Source organism: Labeo rohita, chromosome 7, assembly GCF_022985175.1.
Source record: "Labeo rohita strain BAU-BD-2019 chromosome 7, IGBB_LRoh.1.0, whole genome shotgun sequence".
NCBI lineage: Eukaryota > Metazoa > Chordata > Actinopteri > Cypriniformes > Cyprinidae > Labeo > Labeo rohita.
In genome coordinates, this window is record NC_066875.1 from 23,278,361 (window position 1) to 23,293,208 (window position 14,848).

General features: G+C 36.4%; 1 protein-coding gene across 3 annotated transcripts in view; it reads right to left on the bottom strand.

Moving 5' to 3' along the window:
* phkb (phosphorylase kinase, beta) overlaps nt 1-14,848 on the bottom strand; it is a 90,648-nt gene that overhangs the window by 7,040 nt on the left and 68,760 nt on the right. For 2 of the 3 annotated variants that reach the window (XM_051114578.1, XM_051114579.1), the window contains 9 exons: nt 8,095-8,178; nt 6,934-7,038; nt 6,613-6,695; nt 6,447-6,537; nt 4,659-4,717; nt 4,325-4,487; nt 4,159-4,240; nt 3,643-3,700; nt 2,323-2,413 (listed from right to left, as the gene is read on the bottom strand). In XM_051114578.1, the coding sequence (XP_050970535.1) occupies nt 2,323-2,413; nt 3,643-3,700; nt 4,159-4,240; nt 4,325-4,487; nt 4,659-4,717; nt 6,447-6,537; nt 6,613-6,695; nt 6,934-7,038; nt 8,095-8,178 (816 nt within the window). Of the gene's footprint in view, nt 1-738; nt 830-2,322; nt 2,414-3,642; nt 3,701-4,158; nt 4,241-4,324; nt 4,488-4,658; nt 4,718-6,446; nt 6,538-6,612; nt 6,696-6,933; nt 7,039-8,094; nt 8,179-14,848 lie in introns of all 3 variants that reach the window. The other variant, XM_051114577.1, reaches the window with a different exon arrangement.

The following is a 14,848-nucleotide window of genomic DNA, read 5'->3' on the forward strand; positions in this document are numbered from 1 at the left end:
GTTGTTGTATCTCCTTGCAGTTCTCAGCAATCAATATTGCTCTACTATGGCAATTTACCCAAATACACATTAAGCAGGGAGCAGACAGAAGGGCTCAGCTTCTTTAAATTAAATAAGGCTAAGACTCAATTCTACATGCAGGTCAGCTCAGACTGCTCTTGTATGCAAAGAATGACCCATTTTCAAACCAAAACGTACCCATTTATCTTACCCACAACATTAGGCCCCTAGGATGCAATTTATATGCAGATTCACTACCAGCGCGCTACTCTGATGAATCATTTCACAACCACCAGGGGCTAAACAGACCTATGTTGTGAAACTACGGCAGTTCATTAAACAAACACTCCACACCACACATAATGTTCGTCTCAACACAAAGCAAATAAAAGGTAAATGTACAATGATGTTAAATGTTATGCACGAACAATGGGATGGTTGCAGGAGGTCTGGGTAAAAGCGATTTTGCTGCAGAAGTAGTTAAGCATCAAATGAAAGGTCAGCAGGTTAGCTCTGGCAGTGATGACTGATGCAACTAGATATTATCATGTTGCACAATAGGAAGAGGAGTCCATCAAGACTTGATGTGAATTTAAGGCTAATTTGAACCTATGTATAGTCAGTGAACATTAAAAAGTTTGTGGGAAATCCCAGATTGAAAATCTTGTTTTTGACTTGTTCAAGTTTCAAGTTGTTCATATCAATTATTCAGGCCCCTGTTCCTGTTTTTCCACTTACCTGCTTGCCATGCACTAAAACACTAGTAATGCTCGGTGCAAGGCTGTCCACTAGTTTAGTTAAGAGACTGGCAGCAAGGCGCACAATGGACCTGGTGAACACAACACAGTACAACAGAAATATTCTCACTCATTCAGTGAAGCCAAACATAAATTGGACTGGAATATAGCCTATTACAAAACATAGCTTATTCCTAAAATATATACACTACTGTTCAAATGTTTGGGGTCAGTAAGATTTAAAAAAAAAATGTATTGACACTCTTATTCAGCAAGGATGCATTAAAGGGATCATTTGTGACAGAAAAGATATTTATAATGTCACAAAAAAGTTCTTTTGAACTTTCTATTCAACAAAGAATGCTTTCCACAAAAATATAAAGCATCACAGCTGTTTGCAACATAGTAAAAAATATTTCTTGAACATATTAGAATGATTTCTAATATGTTCTAATAAGTGACACCGAATGCCTGCTGAAAATTCAGCTTTGCCATCACACGAATGAATTACAATTTAAAATATATTAAACTAATTGTAACAGTATTACTGTTGTTACTGTATTTTTTGATCAAATAAAATAAAATACTTCTTTTAAGAAGATTAAAACACCTTACCAACCCTAAAATTTTGAACACTACTGTATAAGACTTGCTGCCTCATAAGCAATGACAAATTATGCAGCTGGAGGTGAAAAGTAATTAATTTCACATATACTGTATCACCAAAATGTCTTATTACAAGAACTTTGTGAACCCCACCAAACTTTTTTGAACTTTAGATTTTTTAAATCTAATTGTAATGCAGCAAGATGCTCATTTGAATAAATGAGATGTTGTTACATATTCCAAGATTTTGACCCTCTGTAGCACTTAAATCCTCATTAATATTTCAAGCTGGGCCCTCTGGGATAAAAACGATCAGGAGAGCTCAGCATCTCAAAGTGACAAAGTGGCACTGGGCATTGAGACCCTGCTGTTGTCGCTCCTGGACTGCGCTTTAATAATACAAAGTTATACTTCCTACGCTTTTGTAATTTACATGTCCATTAATTTATTAATTTATTCGGCAAGCGCTTTTATCCAAATGTACAGTGCATTACGGTTTTATAAGTAAGTGTCTTCATTGGAAATTGAATCCATGACTTTGTGCTATTTTAATGTTCACCAATTTCAGGTTTAGCTGATGGATTCCTTTGAGGAATTAATATAAATAGGTGTTATGGACAGGTTATACTGTCACAGACATAATGGGGTTTAGCTCACAAACAAATTGCAAATGAGACACTGTTACAGTGGTAACCTCAGCTATGAGACATCAATTCATGTTATGAAGGATATAAAATAGCTCACCTCCACAAAAAAAAAAAATTACCATATGCGCAAAATAATTATAAAGGGAAAAGACAAACAAGTAATGAGCTGCATGGGTTCTCTGTGCATGATCATAACAGCTTGAGTGAGCGGATGTAAAGAAAAACAACAACAAAGGATGAGTGCTGCGTGCTCATGAGTTAACACATCCGTCGGCACAGAGTCAACAGTTACACCACACATGCAGAGGTCATACACCTCACTGGCCAATTACCTGCTTGCCATGGACCAACATAGTGGTTATATGTGGAGCTATAGAACCGGCAAACTTCTGGATAACGGCCGCAGCACTACGCACCGCCAGCCTACATGAGGTTTGCGAGTTTAAAAATATATATGCGCATAATGTGTTCAGTTGTGTGTGACATGACACATATACAAAGAACAGGTAAAAACAAGAACAGCCATAAATATATCAAGAGTTGCTAATTTTTACCCAACAAATAACAAAATAACGTTAATACCAAAATAAGAAGGATCATTCTGTACAAAATGTTATTTTTTATTTAGTACTGACCTGAATAAGATATTTCACATAAAAGATGTTTACATGTAGTCCACAAGAAAAAATAATAGTTGAATTTACAAAAATAACCCCATTCAAAAGTTTACATACACTTGATTCTTAATACTGTGTTGTTACTTGAATGATCCACAGCTGTTTTTTTTTTGTTCATGAGTCCCTTGTTTGTCCTGAACAGTTAAACTGCTCTCTATTCTCACAAATTATCTGGTTTATCAGCTTTTTTGTGTATTAGAACCCTGTATGATTTTGAGATTCATCTTTTCACACTGAGAGCATTAAGAGCATTAAGAACTTTTTGAATTTGAAGATCAGGGTAAATTTAAGTTATTTTGTCTTCTGGGAAACATGTAAGTAACTTTTGTAGCTTCTTCATTCTGTTCAAAAGTTTTCACCCCTTGCTCTTAATGCATCTTTTTTGCTTCTGAAGCATCAGTGAGTGTTTGAACCTTCTGTAATAGTTGCATGTGAGTCCCTCAGTTGTCCTCAGTGTGAAAAGATGGATCTCAGAATCATACAGTCATTGTCGTAAAGTGTTCAAATACACAAAAAATAAAAAAAAAAAAAAAAACCCCGAAGAATTTGTGTGAGCTGAAGGATTTTTCTGAAGAGCAGCGGGCAGTTTAACTGTCCAGGACAAACAAGGGACTCATGAACAACTATCACTAAACAAAACAAAACAAAACAAACAAAAAAAAAAACAGCTGTGTATCATTCAGGTAACAACACAGTATTAAGAATCAAGTGTATTTTGAACAGGGTCATTTTTATAAATTCAGTTATTTTTATTTTCTTGTGGACAATATGTAAATGTCTTTTATGTGAAATATCTTATTCAGGTCAGTACTAAATAAAAAATAACATGCATATTGTACGATCCCTCTTATTTTGGTCAAATAATTACTATTTTGCAGATTCCTTAGGGTGTATGTAAACTTTTGACTTCAAATGTAAGTGCAACTGTAAATGCTTCTGAGGAGTTGTGTTAAAAAAAAAAGTGGAAAGTCTTACCAAAGCTTCCTGCTGCCAGCTCTTCTGTAGATTCTTTCCAAGTCATCTTTAAGATTCTCTAAACATAAAGGAGGTGATAAAAAACACACATATTTTCAGCCTTGGTGTACAATGTTAGACATCATCCTTGAAGCATTTAGGTCCAAAGACATGTGGTAGCTCCAGCTTGCAACACAAAATCACATATAAGCATATATTTAATCACTCTACGCTTGTTCAATAGGTCCGTTTAAGAGTGTGAACCGTCTTGAGCTACGAGATAAACTGTAACTACGGGAATTATGACCGTGACAAGGGTGTGAGCCAGCATTGCCAACCCACTTGCTTAGCCATGAAGGCACTAAATGGATTACAGCTGTGGACATTTCATTCAGATGAGCTTTAAAAGCAGCCATGCGGTAAGACTTGTCCTGTGGCGCTTTAAAAAGCTCACCATTTTAATATTGCTGAAATACTTCAGCCTTACACATTTAATCATCAAAATACCAGGAAAAAAAATCAAGAGAAACCACATACCGTTTCTATTGAAGAACTCAGGGCCTTCTTTTTTGAGGAGAATACTGGCCAGCTGAGCTTGACTGGCCAGACAGTCACAGTCCTGATAACAGAACATAGAATATAGTTATATACAAGCACCTATATTAAACTCATAATCGCACATGGGGAGGCAAGTTAGACTCACATTGAATTTCTGTAGAATCTCGAATGTGGATTTATAGGACCATTCCTCGATGTTGATCTCGGGCTGCTGCTCCAGGTCAGAGGCGTTCGGCGTACTGGTTTGACGCTTCACTTTCGAGTGCTTGGGCAATTCCAGCTCCTCAAAGCTCTTAAACTCTGGTATTCTACAGATGAATATAAAGCAAGGTATTGTGCCAATAGAACATGAGGGATAAATCTGAGGCATGCATTAGAAAGCATGAGGGCAATTTCTTTCTATTGCCTCAATAAGTGAACCATATTGAGCATAAAGGTGGAGAGGAAAATAAATGGTGTAAATGGAGGTTAATTCTTACTCAGCTTCATTGACACGAAGGAAATCCAATTGTTCCACCACAGCGCCTGATATCAGGGTCTATAGAGTTTCCATAAAGAATGTTACATTACACCAAAGGGAACGGACAAGCGTTCAAACAAGACATGCAGTGATACATGTAATATGTCTTAAATAACTGTTAATCAACACACTGAGCAACTACAGTACCGTAAACGAGTATTTGCCCCTGTTGTGATATTCTCTACTATGCTCTCTATGGTTATATAAAATGAAATATTTCAATAAAGGGAACCTAGTAGAGACACAGTGGATATGTAATATAATGATAAAAAATAGTTTATGCAGACACTCTGTCAAGGTCTTATCTCTATCAAAGTCTAGAAGTCTGGACTTCGACTAGGACCCCCAAAAATATTTTATTTCTTTCCAGCCATTCAGATATGATCTTAATCAATGTCCTGCTGCATCACCCAATTACATTTAAAGTCGGGATGAAATGTCAAGTCATCCTATATAGTTTCTAAATGCCATCAAGAACACTCTAATCAAATGTTAAATACTGTCAAATGGTAAAAAAAAAATTAACCTTGTAATTTTTAATAAAAACCTTATAACTCAGTATCGCAGTGAAATTACATTTCTCTCTGGTGATGTATGCCAGAATTCTCCAATGATTTAATTTGCAATCTGGTCTGAATGCAAACTTGCAATCAACAACCAAAACATAGAACCACCATCCTTGACTTAATATTATGAAATATTACTGCAATTTGCAATGTGCAGCTGAATATTTTTTGAATGGAACCTGTGATACGTTTTTCAGGATTTTTTCATGAATAAAAAGTAAAAAAACAGCACTTATTCAAAATAGAAATCTTTTCTATAAGCACAGCGTTGATGAGCAAAAAAGACTTTTTAAAAACATTAAAAACCTTACTGATTCCAAACTTTTGTATGACAGTATAGCTCAACATTTCCACATTCTACCTGTAGACATTCTGAAGTAACTTCACTGTAAATGAATGGTTAAATATATTGTACACAATTGTCAAAAAAAGTGAGTGTTTCTTACCAACCCCAGAATCAAGACAAAAGGGGGTAATATGAGTAACTGATTATTTTTATTAATTATTTAAATAATAACAAAACTATGCTTTGTGATTTCTCAGATTTCCATCATCTAATATTATTCAACAGCATGAAACCATTCAGTCAGAAAACTATTAAAGGCGCACTAAGCAATTTTTGAAAAAAAATTTTAAATCGCAGTGTCGGACTGGGTCCCAAAACACACTTGTAGCCAATCAGCAGGGGTGTGTCTTGTAATGACAGCGAGAAGAGAGCGCTCAATTTGAGGGCACAGGACGGATATTAGCAGATCGAGTATAGATAGAGAGAACTGGAAGATAAAAAAAGACGGCTTACAATCAGGCAAGAGTAAATATCAGAGCAATTTTCCAGCAGTGGAGAGAACTCAAGGAGCAGGAAGGGCTCGAATCAGACGCTGAGGTTATGTTGTTTCTTTTTCATAGGTAAATAACATTGATTTTGCATTGTTTCATACAATCTAGCTTTTGTTTGAATAAGCCTGTGTGTCACTTTAGCTTGTTTCGTGTGGGGTGGGGAGATATCAAAATAGGGGCGAGGTCCTGTTGGGCTATAATGCTTTCAAATATCAACATCGTTTGGCAAAAAACGCTTAGTGCACCTTTAATAATATTTGAATACTTTCTCATCTCGGAAAAGGCTGGCTTTGGAAGTCAAAATGACTTTCATATAAAATAATTGCTTTTGAAGAGAACCAAACCTGAAGTCTGTCCACGTGAACTTTGACCCCTCCAATGTTTCCCTTCTTAAAAGATGCCAACATGTCCAAGATGGGGTTGAAGCGGCTTCCCCTATGAGGCGAGAGATGTTATTACTATACCTCTCATAAGCAAAACCAGAATTTGTCTGTTGAGAGAGACTCTTACTTTATGTTGTCCTCCCGGATAAGAACGAGGAAGAGAGGCCGGCCTGGCATCTTCCAGTACTGCTTAATAAACTGCAAAGCATTCTGCAAAACACATGTAAACACAAACACGATAATACAGTGCAGTCAGCAGGAGAAACACTCTGTAACTCTAAGGGCTGGCACAGATGATTTATAGGGAATGTTTCTGTCCATTGCCTATTTTCTGCCCTAAATTTGATTCTTTCTTTATATAGAAAGATAGACAAAGTATGGAACATAAAGTGAGTCCTCTTCTCACATCGTCTGAGGAACCAGTGAGGTGTGATATCGTCCAACTCACCTTAATGTCATCTATCAAAAGCATGACATCCTGGGACAAGTAGAAGTCGCTAAGATCGAAGACAATTGGATAGCAGACCACAGTCTTTCCAAGGATTCGATAAATCTGAGGGGGAGAGAAATGACCTATGGTGTTACCTGTGACTTTATGGATGACTGGTAGATCTAGACATATACCTCAGACCGCATATGGAACATACCACCCATTCTGCACAGACAGACGTATGAACACCCCTCTAACTCTCTTTGTATTTCTGTGAGAAGCTGCATACATCCCACCACTGTCATACTAAACATAATCAATTCTCCATCAAATACAGAGGATAATTACTCTGGAGTTCCTATTTTTATCCTCCCCAAATGTCATTGTGCTTGAAAACAACGTAGGCAGTGAGGCTCAGCAGGTTTGGGAAAAGAACAATAGTCTTATAATCAATCATCTATAGTTCATATTTGCGTCTAGTTAAAGGGGTAGTTCACCAAAAAAGAAAATTCTGCCATTATTTACTTGCACGCTGTTACAAATCCATTTGATTTTCTTTCGTGGAATAAAAAAATTAAATGTTTTGAAGTATTATCTATTTTTAATCCCATACTTTGAAGAACAAGTCATTATGACCACGGCTGTAAAGCTCCAAAAATGATTAAACAACAACAACAACTTCATAAAAGACCCATAAAAGTACTTCATGAGTTTCAGTTGAGTGCTATTTTGCCAAGTCTTCAAAAGCCATCAAAAATGATGGATTTGTGAAAGCAAAACAACCACAGATTTAAATATTGTTTCATTAATCTTCCCAGTTAGCAAGATATTAACACAAGAACTGCTGCAACCAGATCATTTGTCAACAAATCAGTCATATACATGAATAAATCATCCGGTTAGAAACGTAAACCATATTATCTATTTACGTAGTTCACTGAAGAGAACAGATTTCTAAAAGAAGATTATCAGTCAATACCGACTGAAATCTGTTCCTCACACATAGCCAATGTATGGCTTAGAATATAGTGAAAATAGCTGGTCTAATATTTATTATCATAACAACTGTGTTACTCTGAGCTTCTTTTTATCATGAGGTTTCACCACAAACATCTGTAATGAGCAGGAGCTGAAGTAAATGAGAAAAGGTTTGTCATGAGAGCACAGAACATTGTTTACCTTGCAAGTGCCAATGCAGCCAACAGGCCTGTCTGGCCTCCCACTCAAACCGAGCTTCTTATTGACGGCAAGGAAGCGGTACGCCTGGAAAAATAAAAATCGCACTCATTAGCTACTAGAATGCCTGTCCATTATGTGTGTAAAGACATTATGTGAGCCATTTTTCACTGGAGAAAAGGTCAACAAAACAGACATGACAGGGTATATGTAAGCTTTTGTGTGACTGGAATGGATTAAAGACTATGTTTTGTTGAGTGGTGTGCTTTTTATGGCATGGCAATGTTGAGTGAGATATCACCAGATAAAACCGTATCACATGGGGATCACCTATTACTGTGAATATTAATATCTCCTCATACCTGGCACAACACAGTGTGTGCCACAGATAAATCAGCATGAGCCAGACAAGCCAGTTTACCTAGCAGTTTTATGTTGGTCCAACACCGCTGTGATATTTTTCACAAGGTCTTCGTGCCATTAATTAAGACAAAGAGATCTAAGCAATTCAGCCATTATTTAAACATTTTCATAACAATTTCACAACACCTCCTCCTGACCTCAAGAAAGCTGCTCTCTTTCTAAGCATCACTAATTATTAATTTATCATTTAGCTGATCTGCTACAACTTGCAGTACATTTATTAGTCTCAAGATCAACTTGGTGTTAAAGGGCTCATTGGATGCAAACTTCACTTTTACACTTTTACATATATACATTTACATTATACTTTTACATGTTGGCAGTGTATGTAATTAATCTGTAAAAATAATATCCCCTTTTTCAAAACGAGCCATTCTCAGTGTGGCGTCACACCGACAGAGGCCACTCCCATGATAGTTGATTGACATGAGCGTTTTACCTCAGATCAGCTGTAACAGTCCGACCTCCATTGTTTCGATGCCGGAGCAGGGATGTAAATTAGACAAGAATATCTCAGATTGAGTGATTGAGGTGTTTTGTTGCTGGATGTAATAATGAACATAGTGGTCGTCATTTACTCCCGACATCTGAGCTGCTGAAGATGCAGTGGATTATGTTTGTTTGTGAAGGGAATGCGCCTCCCGATCTACATATATCCATCTATGTTCGCGCAAATCATTTGTGATCCAGCTTCACTTACAGCAGAAATGAGTATAAGGGTTTTTTACGAATCTTTGCGATCGCCTTTCCTAATAATGTGCTAATTAGCAAGTTTAGCGGATAAATGCACTAAATGCGGCTAAAGTAAACAATCTCTCAGAGCAGCTCATCACTCCACAGAGAGAAGAGAGGGGCGGGCGAGCAGAGCTCATTTGCATTTAAAGGAACAACCCCTTAGAATGAGATGATTTTTGCAGGGCTCATTTTGACAAGGTAAAAAGGGTGTTGTTTTACAAAACCATTGAGAATTTTTAACCAAAATATATTATAGACTTTTCATTAAGACCCTAAAGAATCATATCAACTTGTGGAAAATAATTATATATATATATATATATATATATAATATACACACACACACTCACACATACACACACACACATACATACATATATACACTGCCATTCCAAAGCTTTTTAATGTTTTTTTGGAACCTATGGTACTTTTTTCTTTGATTATTTGATAAATTAAAAAAGGAAAAAGCATTCATTCAAAATAGAAAAAAAAGAAAGAAGAAGAAGAAAAAAAAAGTACTGACCCTACACTCTTGAATAGTAGTGTATATTGTAACACAAAATTTCTATTTTGAACAAACACTGTTCTTTTTAACTTTTTATTTATTAAAGAATCCTGAAAAAAACATCACATGTCCCAAAAAATATTAATATTAATGTTTCCAACATTAAATAAGCATATTAGAATGATTTCTGAAGGATCATGTTATTTTAAATTGCAATAATATTTCACAAAATTACATTTTTTTTCTGTATTTTTGATCAAATAGGTTCAATGTGTTCCTGCTGAATAAAAGTATCAATTTCTGACTAAATAAATAAATAAGTAGATAAAGTAGACTAAGCAGATAAATAAATACAAATCTTATTGACCCCAAACTTTTGAACGGTAGTGCAATTGGTCCATATAGACCAATTATTCATCTCACAGTAACTTAATAAATTAGTAAATTAGTAAATGAATAAATATAGGTATTTGAGCCAGTGAACGGTATATTTAAAAATCAAACAAATAAACCAGTCTGACAGTGACACTCAACAACCACATCTTGCTGACAAATACAACAGCAGGGCAAAAAACTAAGCAGTGTTTAATAAGCTGTAATAACACACGCACAATGCATGATGGGAATAGTAGTCTTGCCTCCCTGCCACCCTATTTCACCAACATCCAACTACCCAGATTTACAGCCTCTTCACTGCTCAGGTTCATCTTTCATCTAAATTTATGGGATATTTCAGCCATTTTATTGTCTTGCAAATGGAAATAACAAGTCTGATTGCTTAGAAAAGTAATAGTACAAATCTCCTGAAGCGTAGCAACATAAAAGCCTACGAACAAAGCCTTCCCCTTGCCTATGTGCGATAACAGCGCTTTGACGCTTGACTCAGTAATAATACTCCAGTGCAGAGAGGACAAAGTGTGCTGACATCTTTACAACAATAGATGGAGCTCTATTTCTCTCTGACCTCCTGCAGTCTGACATTCTCAGAATAATACTCCAGCACAAAAGTGTACTGCACAACAAAAAAAAAAATATCAGAACAAGCAGAATAAGCCCCTGCTGAGGAGAATCCAGCTCATATCCTACTGAAACGGGAAAATAGCTGCTAATTTAGACAAAATCCAGTTGTCAAAACGAACATTTTTCAAGAGCGCTTCATGCTTCACAACTCTTTTTCTCTCGGTGCGGATCTCTGCACCTTGGAAAATTTGTGTGCAGAATAGCAATGAGGGGAAGACACAACTGAATCGAGAGTGCCCTCCCTCTAATCAGGAGCTCAACATGCCTGACACGAAACCTGCAAATGTCACGCATGTTAAGCCTGTAGCACATCAAGAGGGGCAGCAAAGCCAGTGTGCTGTTGTTGAAACAAACCTCTCTAATACACAGGATTCTACAATAAAGACGTGCACGCTCGTATCGCTTTCAGCAGCCTTGGATTAGAAACTGCACGTCAGCCTCTAAACCACTCTCTTATCTGTGATTCGATTTCACATGATTATTCAAAAACATTCTTGGATTTGCAAATGATCAAATAAATAATTGAATTACAATTACATTCATGATTAAGTAATCATTCCATTTGGATCTAATACCACTGTGTAAACATTTTTTATTTACAGTACATCACATTTTACAGCGAGTGAGCACTGCAACCAAGCACAGAATTTGTTTCAGTTAGTTTATAGTTTATCTGAAACAACAAACAGTCCTAATGAGTGAGTTTGCATAAGCAATCTGATCCATGAATGCATTTTCAATCTTTTTGTTGCAGCACACGATAATGAGGGCTACAGAAACATCACTGATGGAAAAACAAGCTTGTGCAGAACCAAAGCGAAAGGCATTGACAGTTAGGAAAGATTTTAGATTTGTATGTTGCACTGCTCACCATGTAGATTGAGTAACAGCAAATATACATTGCAAGAAAGTAATTATTATCAACATTATAATCAACAAAGTGTAGAGAGTGTAAATAAGAGAGTGTAGACAGCTTCAGTAATTATAATGGAAGTGTTCCCCAGAGTCCAAAACCATGCATGTCCTGCACAGTAAAAAGATTCACTAATTATAGCAGTGTTCTAGTATTTATGTGTATAATTTATTCAGAATTTAGACATGTTTTGTTTTGAGTCATGCTGCTCAGAGGCCCTGTGTGAAGTTGACCATAGACTTATAGAATTGATTTAAATATAAAATTTATGTAATGTAGAATTAACAGAGTAGACTTTAGAGTTGACTTAATCAAATTACACTACCGTTTAAAAGTTGGGGTGAGTAGGTTTTTTTTTCCTTTTAAAGAAATACTTTTATTCAGCAAGGACACATTCAAATGAACAAAAGTGACAGTAATTACATTTGATAATTTTTTAAAAAGATTTATATTTAATTTTTTTTTAAACTTTCTATTCATCAAAGAATCCTGAAATACATGTATACATGTATCATGGTTTCCACAAATAATATATCTGCAAGCAGTGATTAAAGGGGCTTTAGGCTTTATAGGACTTTGGGTAAATTTGGACAGGCCCCTTTTCTAAACGACCCTTCCCAAAGGGTAAATTTCAACATTTTTTTGGATAATTATTGACCTAGAGAGTCCAGAGAATTGTACTGCAGTGTTTTTTTTTTTCCAGATTGAGCGAGAACCCTAGGAATAGTTTGCAAAATTAGTTTTTTTTTTTTAACAAACAGTTTGATTGACAGCAGTGCTTCTAGAAGCAAAGTCGTCTGGAATGAGGAGTTCTATTGTATGATATGAATGTGCATGTGCACAAAAACAAGCAATGTATAATTGTTTACACTCCTGAAAAATGTGATAACGCCCCCAGTTACCAATTTCTTTCAAATTTCTCACAGGCCTTTGGGGTCGTGAGTCAAACAGGCCCAGGCCCGAGTTTAGTTCTGACTGGCCTCCATTAACCTTGTCTAACAGGTGCTTAAACTTCATCGCTAATGGTGCCCATGTTTTTTTTTGAGATACGCAAATGTCCTTATAGACACTTGTAGCACTTTGGACCAAGACCGTGCACAGCGATTTTTATGTTGATAAGACAAATGGTACAACCATTTTTATGTTTTTTTTTCCCTTATAGCATCACCAAGTAGCGAAGCTCTGCGATTTTTGTCCTGTGACCTCAGATAGAGCTCTTACATAAGTGTTCTGTGTTTGGTGACAGTATCTCATTCTGTTCAGGAGTTATAGTCATTTCACTAAAAGTGGCCCTGCCCCTTTTGAACGTTTTGCCGTCCCTTTGCGACGATTGATAATTAATGATATTTACTCTCCAGAAAATCTCTCTGCACTGGTTTGGTTCCGATCAGGTGAAAAACCTAGGACTAGTTTGTTAGTAGGTTTTTCTAAAATTCCAAAACACCCGAAAATTTCCCCAGACGATCGAATCTGAGGCATGTGATTTGTCCAACGTGAGTCAAGGATTCCACCGACATAAGACACTTGAGCCTGCAACTGGCGGTTTAGGTGTTACGAGCGATTTTGTACTTTTGAACGCTGTAGCGCCCCCGTCAGGCTGATTGGGGTAAGTCTTGGTGACCCTGTCGGCGGTGTGAGTACTACCATCCCTCCAAGTTTCAAGTCTCTACGACTTAGGGTTTGGTCTGCACGATTGCTGAACCTTAGCCATTTTAACCATTACAATAGGGTTTCAGCGCTATGTGAACCCCTAATTAAGTGGTTAGTTCACTGAAAAATGAAAATTCTGTTATTAATTACTTACCCTCATGTCATTCCAAAGCCGTAAGACCTTCATTCATTTTCAAAAGACACATATTAAGACATTTTTGATAAAATATGAGAGCTTTGTGACCCTGCATAGACAGCAAGGGTCTTACCACACTCAAGGCCAAGAAATCTACCATGAACAGTGACAAAATAGTCCATGTGACATCAGTGGTTTAACCGTAATTTAATAAAGCTACGAAAATACCATTTGTGCATCTAATACTGTTGTAAATACGTGGCCAAGACTGACACAGAAGAGAAGAAACTGTTGAATAAAATTGATATTTTTGCACAATAAGTATCTCATAGCTTCATAACATTACGGTTGCACAACTGATGTCACATGGACTATTTTATAGATGTCCTTACTACTTTTCTGGACCTTGAATGTGTCAGCTGAGTTGCTTTCTATGCAGGGTCAGAAAGTCCTTGGATTTCATCCAAAATATCTTAATTTGTGTTCTGAAGATGAACAAGGGTCTTACATGTTTGGAACGACATGAGGGTGAATAATTAATGACAAATTTTTTTATTTTTGGGTAAACTATCCATTTAAGCAGCACAACTAATAACACAAATAAGAATCAGCCGATTGATTGAAGGATGTGACACTGAAGACTGGAGTAATGACTGCTGACTTTTAAGTGGTATAGTGTAAATGAATACAAATAAATAATTTAATTATTTTATCAAAGAATTTAACTGTTTATCATTAGTCTAATGTGATATCGTGTTATTTACCATAAAAGGTGATAGCGATGAAGGCGCTGCAGCTGGTCAACAGTAGGCAGCCCTATCTAGAGAGCTCCAGCTGTCTCTGATAGGTCAGCTACTGAATAAGCATCCTTACAAAGGCATACTCAGCAAATCATCACTCTCTCTAATGCACACTGGAACGCACATACATAAAACTGACCGTGGAAAGAACAGAATCAAGGGAAGCAGATACTGTTGGGTTTCTGATTTCAAACAGCATTTAAACCAAACTGCAGTAAATTGCACGTTCCGGCGACAAAACCTTACCACCCACTCACACACCCACAGATAGAAGAACAAACATGTAAACACTCTAACACACATTACTCTGTGCTCTGCCGATTACAGACAGTATGGGCAGGAATACAATTTAGACCCCTAAAAATATTTTAATAATCTGATTTATGGTGACAAGTTTATACCAGGTTGGTCAGTAAATGAACACTACATTCTATTGATATACTGTCACAATGAATTAATATTTTGCTACTATGTTCACAAAGGACATTTATACATCTGAGAAAACATTAAAGTCTATTTTCAGAGTCTTTTGTCAAACTGATTTAATCAATAGTGCACAAGTGAGGTTCAATCCA